This window comes from Megalops cyprinoides, chromosome 6 (genome assembly GCF_013368585.1).
Source record: "Megalops cyprinoides isolate fMegCyp1 chromosome 6, fMegCyp1.pri, whole genome shotgun sequence".
Taxonomy (NCBI): domain Eukaryota; kingdom Metazoa; phylum Chordata; class Actinopteri; order Elopiformes; family Megalopidae; genus Megalops; species Megalops cyprinoides.
The window spans coordinates 14,947,605-14,960,201 of NC_050588.1; the positions used below are offsets into that span (position 1 = coordinate 14,947,605).

Here is a 12,597-nt window from a genome sequence, read left to right on the forward strand (position 1 = left end):
GCAAGAGAACAAACCCAAAATAAAAAAGGAGCGGCACTTACTGGATGTCCCAGGCCAGCCAGACGGTGGAGAAGTGGCCCCAGCCCAGTTTGCGGATCACATGGTACCTCCCGTTGAAGAGGTCGCCGATCTTCACGTGGTGATAGCCGCCTGCGGGGGGGGGGGGGGCACCGGAAACAGCAAGGGGCGAGACGTGAGGGGAGCGTTCCCTTCGCCCGCTACGGTGCGGGGGCGCGGGGTACAGGTGTGAAGGGAAAGCAGGCAACCAGAGGCTCACCCTTGCAGTAGTCGTTGGGGTCCTCCTGCTCCTCGTCGTCAGAGCCCAGGATCTCCTCATCGTGATCCTGGAGGTTGGAGTCCTGAGGCTGCGAGGCTCCCCGTGGGTGGGGATCAGGCCTGAGGGACACAGGGAGAGAGGAGGAGAATGGGGAGGTATATTAATACATACATATAAACTATATATCTTATATATAAAGGAATACATAAGATGTTTCTTACGCATTCTTATTTTAAGATGAATAAGCTTAGTGCTGATGGCAGCAGCTGCAAACCTGAGCTGTGTTTGTACAGAGGATTCAGAGAAAAAAAAACGCTTACAGTAAACAGACACCGTCTCGCAAAAAACTGACACAAACCGGCCAACTTGCGGTCACAGACTTTCGCCGTTTGCGTTTGTTCGCTTAAAAATAAATAACCTTAAACACGTGGGATTGTGCCTCCCGGTGCCGCCTGTGCGCACAGCCTGCTTCAGCGCTAACGCTCCCCCTCCCCTCGCTCCAGCAGCACCTGCGCTCCTCAGGTTACGTAACAAACGAGCGGCCCTCACGCTCACCTGACCGGCCTCGGCACGCGAGCACGCCCGGTCCCGCAAAGCATGAACACCGTGGAGGGCTGGGGGGGGGGGTATTAATAGGCACCGCTGCCCCCCAACCTCCCCTCACTCGCTCCTGTTTACGAGCAGGCAGCTCCAGCCAGGGAGTTATTAGAGAGCTCTTGAGAAGCGTTGCGGCGATGTTCGCTTTGAAGCCCCTCTCGCCAGCCGGGCGAGTATATGGGTCAGCGAGGGTTTAAACATGCCGCAGGAGGAGCGCTCTCATCAAGGCGCCGTGCTTCGTATCAAAGGAGAGGAGAGAGAGAGAGAGAGAGCAAGAGAACGAGAGAACGCGAGAGGGAGGGGGAAAAAAAACATTTAAAAATAAAGTTTAAAAAGTGGGTCAGGACAATGTCCTGGTTTTGAGAACCTTCGCCAGTCGCGCTCAAGTTTGTATTTTTTTTCCCTTCTCTGTTTCTCTGCATGTTAAATGAAGTTCACTGCTGCCTTGAAGGGAGTTGGGGGGGAAGGGGGTGTTTGTGCTTTTTAGCCGCTGTGCACCAGCCTGTACTAATGAATGGCTTCACTTTTCAACACATTGGATGCTACTGGTAATGTTACAGTCTTCGATATTGTTCCTCCCAACTGTTTGAAAGTGTTAAGAAAGACCGTAATTATAAAGATCTAACAGCTTAGAGACTTAGACCGCATTAAGGCGAGATAAACCAGTTGCTTCTTCCTACAAAAAACGAATCCACCGAGATTTAAAACACATTGAGCTGTATTTTTTTAAAGCAAAATAACATCCAAAACTATAATCACCAGAACAATGAGTCAGAGCTCAGCCAGCCAAATTCCAAACTCTAAATCTAATCTTCTGAAAAGAACACTTTTGTTTTAACGAAGCTTTCAAGCAACACAGATTTGCCACCCTCACAGGCATTCCCTAACACTCCCTGTAACACTGATGATCCAACCACATCACACCATCGCCATTAAACATTAATGTCTCTGAATAAATAATGTGTCACCCAACTGAAATGGGTGCACAAGCTTTGTGTCAAATACAACATACCATCAATACAAACCAGCTTATGATGTGAATACTACAATGTCAAATTCTGTGAGCCCAAAAGTACAAGCCACTTTAAATACAGCGCTAGTAGTTAAAAGCACCACGAATGAGTTACATTTAAGTAATATATCAGTCTCAGAACCAAATCCAAATGAAACCATTGTGAGAAGTGGGAAGCGCCTCTGGCAATGGTATTAATAATGAACAGCCTGACGGCCCCGATCAATCAACTCAGACCAGCAGCACACAGCCAGGCTCAGGCTTAGGAAGATGAGAACCGAGAGGCACAGTGTTTAAAACACAGATTGCCTCCATCCGTGCCACCATCACGGATGGCCGATTCCACTCCAGCATAGTTAAATCTTTAATCAAAAGACGCTATTTTAATCACTTGCTTTTTTGTGTTCGATTTAAATTGTTTATTACCACACCACTGTAATGAGCTCTGCTGAGGACCTTGGAGAGCTAGAAAGGGTTGTATGCATAGAATAAATGTTTCGAAGGAAGTAACTGTCATGAACGTCCAAAAAAATCAGACCCCCTCTGAACAACCTCTGAGAACAGAGTATATTTGGCTGTGAAAAGACTGGTATGGAAGCTTTTCTTGACGGAAAGGTTTCACCATTTTGGTAAATATTAACTAGAAAGACAAGTGACCAAGTTTCGAGACCCCAAAAGCATGCAATGGTGCAGTGCATATGCACAGCCCACACATGCGCCTATAGGGGGGGAAAGGCTTTTGTGCCAGCGATGCTACATCCGCGGATCGCTCAGAGGACACTGGGTTTTTACCCACTGCTTCTCAGTGCTCCAGCCTGCACCAGGGTCAAAGGCACAGGCAGCGGGCCACTAGGAGCAGGGCAGCCGCATCCTGGACCAGCGTATCCTACAGGTGGAATCTTTTGGCACTAATTTAGCCAGACATACCCGTCTGGGTGGGGGCATTAACCCCGCCCAAAGAGTAAGCGTTCGGTTACAAAGTGTGAACAAACAAAGGATTCCTGTGTCAGGTGTCAACAGTTTCATGCCTGGAAACCCAGCCCTATTTCTACCTCAGGTACTCAGCATGGTTCTCGTCAGCGGGTAACCCTGGAAACTAGATTGTGTGGATATACAGAAGAAACTGATGGAAAAACATGGATGTCTCTGCCACTGGCAGGTGGTATCCTGGGGTGAGGTCAATAGAAAATGTGTTCCATGCTGCTGGAGTGCTTTCATCATATCAACCATTCAGCAGATGAAGTCCACAGTGGCTGTCAGTCTGTTTCAGAGGGTCAGAGGGTTTTCAGCTTGATACTGCTGAACTGACTGAGGACCGTCCATCAATCAGAGAAGAAAGCTGAGACTCTAAAGAATGAAACACAGAAGCTCCAAGAACACTTAGAAAGAAATCCCTCGGTACTTGCAAATGGGACTATAATTCACCAGCAAAGGTTTACCACTGACCAATAAACCACACTTGAAAAATGAGTCTGTCATCGTAGTGCGTAAATAGAAAGGATCTAATCACATTTAATGGTCTTGCTGAAGTCATTACCGATTGTGATCAAATCAAATGACTGTGCTTCAATACTTAGCATCCCAATCGCCAGAGGCAGGGCTCTCTGGACCCTGCAAGGCAGCCATCAGCACCCCCAACTCATCACAATGACACCACCCAACTCGATCAAGAGCCCATACAAGGTTCTACCCAGAGAGAAAGATGTGCAAAACACAAGGATACTACATTTAAAGAGGAAAGAGGCCCACCTGTCTGTTCTTCTCCAGGGTTGAGCTGGGCCGATATAAAGTACCTAAGTGCCTAAACCAAGTTCCATCCAATACTGTATATCTAGAGCACAACAGAAGGCAAGTCATTGAACACACACTTTTTTTTCCCCTTCGACCGCATTTCTATTAATATTATGAAACACACCGCTACGGCAACGGGTGTCCGAATAAGTTAGGATGATGAATGGCTCTCTCTAGCCCCATGTGCTTTTAGGACATGCCGTTCAGGGCAGGCAAGAGACGTCTTCATTTACTGAGATCGCTGTTGCAAAGGGGACTTTGGCCATGACAGGGGCTGTCTGTCAGACCTTTGGAGCACAGAGGGCCCGCCTACTCCTCCCGTCAGCAGGGCCCACTTCTCGTCTGGCTGTCACTGCACAGCGTCAGGATCAGGCTGTCCTGTTCCATCCTTCAATGAGCTCCAGCTTTTTTTTTTTTTTTTTTGACGTCAGTTCCTTCAGGTCACCTTACCAGTCAGAGGTGAACATAAACGGGCAAAACAAGCAGACATTGACTTCACATGCCTTGTCTCACGCTTACCATTATGCCAGAACTAGGATTTCCCACTGACCACAAACAATGTCAGAATGTTATTTACAACATATCCTGACAGGAAACCTTTAGAAAGCAGCAGACTGACACTGAGTAGGGGACAACCCTGCCAAGAAATCCAACTGTCATGGAGATGCAATGTAACTTTTTTTAAATTACATTACACCTTATGAGTTTAACTTGTTTACTTTCTTAGCAGATGTACATATGAACAATCAGACACATACAAGTACACAAATGTAAGCACTCACATACATACAAATATGTGACATGTGGTCCAACAGCTGGGCAGCCGCATCCTGGACCAGCGTATCCTACAGGTGGAATCTTTTGGCACTAATTTAGCCAGACATACCCCTCTGGGTGGGGGCATTAACCGAGTAAGCGTTCGGTTACAAAGTGTGAACAAACAAAGGATTCCTGTGTCAGGTGTCAACAGTTTCATGCCTGGAAACCCAGCCCTATTTCTACCTCAGGTACTCAGCATGGTTCTCGTCAGTGGGACATGTGGTCCAACAGCTGGGTATTCACTGAAGCTTTTCATGGCAAGTACCCAAGGACACAACCTGCGCCCAAACCCCAAATTCAAACCTACCACCATCTGACTGCAAGTCCAGCTCTCTAACCGTTGTGCCACATGGCTGCCCTGAGCCGAGTTTCATCTTCCATCTCCCACCTGTGCAACCTAACCACTCCCTGCTCTGTTAAAAATGCAAAACGGGAATATCAGGAGTGCTTCTGAGAGGCAGGTTTTCTTTGCTCAAGATGTGGCAGACAGAACAGACAGAAGAGTTCCAGTGTGGTACACCGGTGAGGAGCGGGGTTTGTAACCCAAAGCTTGCTGGTTCAATCCCCAGCGGGGGACTGCTGTTGTGGCCTTGGGCAAGGCGCTTAACTCAGAAAGCCTCGGTAAATAGGCAGCCGTATGAACAGACAACATGTAGAAATGTACACAATGCAAGTCACTCTGGATAGGAGCATCTGCAAGGCAATTCATAATGATAATGGGCCCAAGCCTTCAAGTCTAAGGACTGCATTTGTGTACGTTCTCTCAGAACAGATGGGAAGCACTGCTTACAGTGCTGGGAAAATGATACAGGGGTCATAAAAAAGGTCCCTTTATAAGCTCTGCCAGGGCTTTCAAGGGGAATCTGACTCCTGCCCCTTATTCCTTTCAGTAAGTGGGGCGTCGCACCGTGGGTAGAATGCTGAACAGAATCCCGACGCAGAAGCTCTGGCTGAATCCTTTATTTGCCTCAGTCTCGTCTGCTAAGCGCTGGCTGGTTCCGCCTGAGAGACGGGCATCCTTCAGCGGTGAGTCATGCCGATATTCATTGCTCCAAATGGGTGGCATATTTGATCCCCGGCAAACGTACGTCACTGTGTATGTCTCAGAGCGTCCGCCACACTCTCGCGGCACGCCTCTGAAGACAGGGGAGAGGTTGCCGCTCCAGGGGCCGGGGTGGTAAAAACAGAACAAACTGGAGCGCTCCGTCCTGGCTTTGACAGACCGCAGCGCATCCTCATGTTTATGCGTTACAGTTTGGGTTTGGTTTCCATGCGTGAGCAGAGCGGGGTGAATTACCGCGTGCCTTTGCACATGCTCCCTCAGGACACTTCGCCCACAAAGCTCACGGGAGAGGCGGCAGAGCTTTTCGCACCTCTCTAAACGCTCCTGTTGCTTCCTGCTATTCATGGTGTGACTGAGCTGGCTGAAGATCAGAAAGCAGATTGAACACAGAGAAACGCTGTGTTGGTCCTCATTGGCTGCATCCTCCCCAATTCCCCAGCGGGCAGTTTGCTATATAGCTTAGTCCAGTTTCAGTTTGCTTCTTCACCCACAACAGTGGATCGGAGTGGGATGCGCTACAACCCTACTTTTCAACTGGGGTCGGCATGAGTAATGTTGAAGGAACCTGCTGGGAAGCCTCTTCCAGGACGCCGGTAAGAAAAGGGCCAGAATTGAATCCGACAGGTCCTCCGGTGGACAGAGGCAAGTGAAGTCCATCTGTGTGCAGCCCAGAGAGGGTTAACCAGACTCAGGCAGCCAGAGAAATCTTCTAGAACTCTGCCAACCCACACACTGCACAGCATGGAAAAAACAACACTGCACTGACATTTTCTCCCTCTCAGTCTCTCTCTCTCTCACATACACACACACACACACACACACACACACACACACCATTCATCGTGTACACAGCACTGGCAGTCTGGTTAAGCAATGCCTGTCACTACTTCATTATACTCCAGACATACAAACGCAGCAATCAACAGGCTGGAAGTAGTATTGTGCACCACAGTTTTCTAATACCAAACCTGTCCCAATCACCCCAACAAATCTGCTTACTTCACAAACAACCGCCCCCCCCCAGTCCCCACCACTCACACCTCACATCCAGGTATGGATTTGCTTTCTAGATTCTGGATATGGGAGGCGCCAAATACTGTGACACCCTTCCCATGGAGAGACCAGACGAAAAATCAAAGCCCCTGGCGTTCTCCAGTGCTGAGCAGCAGCACCTGCCATGAATGAAAGCAGGAGGTGAACATGGTGCAAGTGTGACCCAGACAGGAACAGAGTGATCATTCACAGAGAAATGGAGAAGTGGCATGCGTTGGTGGTCGTCTGCAAGTGGAGAGGCGACTCAAAATTTCCATTTCAAAAGGGAGCTACGTACCACGCACCCGCACTCACGACCCTGTCCCAGAATGCCCATTAGAGGTGCCCCTGTCATTCAGCTTGCCCTTGTCTCAGCTGAGGACCCCCCCCCCCTTTTACGAGGGCAGCCTCCGTTTTCACCAAATCGATCCCCATTCACCTTTTTCCCTGAAGCTCTTGAATAGTTCTGACAGCTTAATGACGACATGAAACTCAGCAGGGACGTCACCGTCCTCTGAGCCTTATCAAAAACGTCAGACACTTCACAAATGTGAGGTCTGAATGAAACTGCATCCCATGTCCTGTGCCCTGAGACAGAGAGCGGCGCCAGTCTGGTGACGCCGATTCAAAAACACTGGGACAGACAGGCGAAACACACAGCGTTGATTAGGACACCATTAAATTCTAATCAACGGTAATAAGACAGCAATTTCACTGGGGGGGAAAAAAACAGACATGACTATGTAGAAGCAAGCAAGACACACATACACAAATGCGCACACATGCACGCACCCTCCCACCCCACTCCCCCTTTCAGCAGACGTGTCAGCTCCTTCCCACGGCACTCTGGAGTTGTTTTGGCCCCCTGCTGAAGCTCCAGTCAGGCTGGGGGGACAGGAGGAGAGGGGCGGTGAGGAGACGAGAGGGGAGGGAAGGAGCGAGAGAGGCAGCGGAACAGAGGATCGTGGCGTAGCGATGGACGGACGGGGCACCTTACCTGCAGGAAGCGCGAATGCCCATCGGATACGGCACTGGAGCAGGGGCGCGGGTTTCGCGTACCGCCATGCACGGGAGCGCTTCTGGTCCACGCGGGGAGGCAGAGTGCCGAGGAGACGGCGCTGCCGCGCGCTGACAAGAGCTCTCCTCCCCCTCCACCCCCCCCGCTGTCGTCAGCTCCAGTCCGTCCCTCCCCACTCACTCTCACTCTCAATCTCTCTCTCTCTCTCTCTCTCTCAGCACCAAGCTGACTGGCTGCGGTCGCTCAGCACTGCATTGCAGGTAAAAAAAAAACGCAGCCTCCACCACAACAACACAGCTCACTCCGCCTACCCCCCACCCCCCTGCCCCTCCCTCTCATCAAAATGTAATTACAGCGGGACGGGGAAAAAAAAACCACGCAGACACCTCATCTCATTAGCAGGATCTCGTACTACATTTGCCAGGGTCTCTCTTTTCTGCTAATTAGTGCTTCGTTTTTCTGGTCTTCCGACGTCTTGTGGTAATCCGCCCACAACAACAGGTGCCGGTAATTCACTGCCCCTGCTGGGAGTTCCCCAAAACCCTGTCAGCTACACCCTTAATCTGGTATTACTTTAGGTGCTGCGTTACTTAAATCCCCTGGTTTACAGTCTAAACTGTCCGCCAATGGCTCCAGCAATCAGGCTTCTTAGCTAGAGTCTTACGGGTGGCGACTCTGATCGATTTTTGAAAGTGCTGTGGTCGAGCTCTGAAAGCAAATCCATAATTTCCCAAACGACAAATGTAAAATATACACATCTACTTGGAATGGGAAATTAATTTCCTTCATTCCACCATAAGGTGATGTATACAAACACAAACGTGTACCTTATGCTGGGTATACCAGACATTTCAACTACATGTCTGCTGTGTATGTTCCTTCAACCCCCTACACAAACACTAACCCTGGGATTTAAGACGCTCATTCATGTTCACTGGCATCACTGGTATATTTCATTGGTGGCATGGCCAGGCTGCAGCCCTCAGAGCTGCAGATTTGCTCATCATCTTCCAGCAGCATCTGAAAATACACCTGTTCACAGTTCACCTAGGATACAAGAACAAGCACCTGTCTTGCACCGAGCACCCAGTATCTGATCACTGCAAGTCCAAAGTGCAACCTGATACAGTGATGTAACTTTACAGATCACTGCTACATAAACCTACTATGAAGTAATTCTTACAGTAAATTGTGTGGCCCTATATGCAAATAATTTACCATAACAGATAGGCACTACATACATGCCTGAACAGGTTCATCTCAATGCAAATTTACCACACTGTCAGCTGTTCTGTAACCAAGTCTCGTTGTTCCTCTGACTTCGGTGATATGCATGTTAATGTATCTTGTCATGAAGGCTTTGCAAGTGGCTCTTATCAGCCACCAAACAAATAAATAATTCCAGTATTATTGCCTCAGGAATGCAGTTAACTGCTAAAAGTAAAAAAATCTAAATCAAACATAGCACACAGGTTAGAAGTTGAAGCATTTTTGTTTGTCCTTAAGACTTTTTCTCAGTTACAAGGCTGGGGATCAAGTAACGTGTCCAGCAATGTGTGCAGATCACACGTTCATAACGAGTCTTTGAAAACCCATGAATTCAAGACTGAGAGGGCTTTGTTAAAAATGATTAAAACCTAGATGATTCTTGCCCCCGGAACAGTAGCAATTCCCCAAAGCTTCAAATAAATCGCTTTTGCAGATTACCCATAAATAATCCTGAACCTGCACAATGAACAGCACAACAGATAGCACATTTGTCTTACTGACATCCCTCAGCTAAAAGCAAAACATTCTCCATACCAGAATCAGCTGCTTAGCCAAACACTGAAGCACAAGGACAGGTTCCCCTATTGGACTTAGAACCACACTGTTAAAGACCTTTGCCTCTACAAATGACTGCTCTGGCCGGTTGACTGACAGCACATTAAGAAGCTAAGTAGCAGCTGTTGGTTCCCTCTTGCTGAATCATCTGTAAGCACTCAAAGGACAAATTCCCAATTCCACAGTCCTTGGTTATCAGCGTTTCCTTTACTATTGTTATTTGACTCAAAATAACTGCGAGTTTGAAACAAACCCATGGCATCCCATCTTGAATCTGCATTTGTCAACCCATCCACGCTCTGTCATGTCCCACTTCATACAAAACAAACCAGCTCACAGCACAGGCCTTCACAGTCACACTACATGCAGCAGGCCAGACCAGTTCCCTTAAACAGCCTTAGCTGTGCTCTTAGCTCAGAATAAAGGCACCATTTCAAAGGCGAATCAGAGAGGAGGTGATACTCATACTCGGGCAACAGAACAACCAAGTCACAAGACTAACATCAGGTGGAGAAACGAGAATTTCAAACTCATAAAAACCACTGAAAGCATTCTGTAGGTATTTTCAACCTTTTGACGTGGACAAAACGAGTGTAACAGTAATTCAAGGTAAACTAAATAAAATTCAAATTGCCAACACTTATTCCATTTCAATGCACCCCCTAACAGAAGAGGCAAGTCATGTCATGATTTATAAATAGTAAAACATTGCTTACTGCTATTGCATCACTGTTTGCTACAACACATTTGCTACAACAACTCCACAATTCAGTAGCCTAAATAAAACAGAAAAATGCACTGTTTAAACTATTTTTTCTTAGTACACATAATATGCAATGTCCACAAATAAACAGGAAATATTCATTAGGTTACTAATTAATCAAAACCGTTTCAGTCCAAGCAGATGCACTTTTTCAATTTTTCCCTACCCTTAATCTTAGATGGCCTGCCAAGACTGAGGTGTGAAGCAAAACACAGTCATTAAATATACTGCAGTCTTTTCATGCTTCACTTCAATAGCTGTTTAAGTACTCCAATCACCTACTAAAACCCTGGAAAAGATTAAAACAATCCTGGATTAGACATGCAGCTTCCTGCATCCATCTGGGAGTTCCACGAAGGTGCCTGAGCTGATCCAGGAACAGCCTCAATGAACCCTACTTGAGGCTAAAAACCGGCTTGTGTGTGGAAGTGACACAAACCTTGGTAAGGCCTGATCTGCAACTTCCCATATGAATCTCTTCTGCAAGCTACACTGACACAAGTATTCACACATAATGTACAAGTGTTCTTCTCTCCCAATGTTTTCCTTCAGCTGAGGTCCCACAGCTGTCTTGAGCGGTGTGTGTTCAACTGCTAACCAATCAATTTCTCAGTGAAGTGCTTTAAACCAGTCGATGAACCAGTTCGGTCTTGTAATTTCTTTCCCTTCGGACAAAAAAGTCTCACGTGGTATATGGTCATCCAGGTGATTATTAAAGTCAAAAACCGTTCAACTGACTGATCAAGAATTGAAGTTCAGCAGATAGTGAGGCCACAATTATGTTCTCATAAATCATAGCTGCAATTCCACTGACACCGCCTTGCACCACTTGCTTGCACCACTTTCTTAAAAAAAAAAAAAGCCAGCAAAATATTGTCAAAACACTCACCAAACAGCAAACATCACTGTTCTACAGCTTCTGAAATTTCAGACCAACGCCATCTGCCCGTTCCACACTTTCCTGTAATTGCAACAGACCGCAGTGGCAGTTTGCTTGCTGACCTTGGACAGAGGGGTGGGGATCGCTCATTGCTACTGTGCTGCTGCGCTACTTGACATGCGTGTTAACCATCTGCTGCACTCTACTGACAGATGGGGGCTCTTAGACCCTGTGAGACACGGTGTCGCAAATTAGAGAAGTTATTCAATTATGTGTCACCAAATCTACTCGTCGTTCAGCAGCGCTCTGAGGATGTTTACATACGAGCAGGCGTCCCCGTGCCAGGTGTCACTTCACAAATGAGAAGTCACACGCAATACCATCTTGAGCGGAGCAGCTTCCCTCGGCGGCTCGGAGAGGAGCGCAGAGAGGCCGGGCGAGGCACAAAGAGGGTAAATGGGAGGCACAGTGGGGAGGGATGTACTGCGGTCTGGACATAACAGCATTACTCACAAGAATCCACAGCTGCATCCTCTTCCCAAAATAGCATATAACAGTGTCACACTCTCCCAGGTATTCTGACATCTGCCAAGCGAAATCTAATCCTTCTGCAAGACTTACAATGACATGCTGCCATGCTGACGCTGTTCACAACAGACGCACATGCATGCGCATACACACGCACACGAGACACTGCCTCCGAAATTAAGTTACAAGTACAAATGGACCCCATATATGCTGGCCCTCGGAATTTAGTAAACCGACAAATGCTACTGTGCAATTCCCAGCATAGTTACAAATTTTCAGATTTTTGACCAGGGCCATCAAATTCATTTCAGCACCATCAGATTCATTTCTGCGTGACCTTTTATTTTGCTTAATGGACACCTAGGGCTTTGCTCAAATTCTGTCAAATCATCAGCAGTCTACTACAGTCATCCTTTAACACGTGTAACTCACTGGAGCTTGAAAAAAAGGCACCGAGTATTCGAAAAAGGATCCGGGGGAAGGTATTTAGTTGGGACATACCCACACAATGCCCTTAAAAAGTGAATTTAAAAACATGAGGCACATCCAGCACAACACTCAATGGGTTTTACTGTCTCACAGAAGCCCCAGTGCCTTTAGAGGGAGGGGGACATCCCCGCAGCAGGGGTGGGGCTGCGTGTGACGGTCCCCCTGAGAGCAGAGGAATGCATCGGACGTGTGCGGTTCTGCGCGGCGGCCGCGGAGAGACGTGCGGTGCATGAGAGCGCTTGCTCCCGCTGCTCCTCACTGCCGGGCGCCAGGGGCTCCGGCGTAGTAAATATAGCAGCGAGGCGTTACGCAATCTCCGCCAACGAGAGCGCCGCCCGCCGCGGTGGGAGAGGAAGGGAGGCCGGCGGGCGGCACGGACAGCGCCGCGGTCCTACCTCTGCCCCGCCGGACGGGCGCAAGGACACTGAGCGACGGCGGCACGTCCCGTAGACACACAACCATAACCCCCCTCACCCCACACGAAAGCAATCGCAGTGCAGAAAT

General features: G+C 48.2%; 1 protein-coding gene across 3 annotated transcripts in view; it reads right to left on the minus strand.

Moving 5' to 3' along the window:
* LOC118779120 (SRSF protein kinase 1-like) overlaps window positions 1–12,597 on the minus strand; it is a 30,309-nt gene that overhangs the window by 11,343 nt on the left and 6,369 nt on the right. For 2 of the 3 annotated variants that reach the window (XM_036531026.1, XM_036531025.1), the window contains 2 exons: window positions 278–396; window positions 42–150 (listed from right to left, as the gene is read on the minus strand). In XM_036531026.1, coding sequence (XP_036386919.1) covers window positions 42–150; window positions 278–396 — 228 coding nt within the window. Of the gene's footprint in view, window positions 1–41; window positions 151–277; window positions 397–7,588; window positions 7,726–12,597 lie in introns of those variants that run through there. The other variant, XM_036531027.1, reaches the window with a different exon arrangement.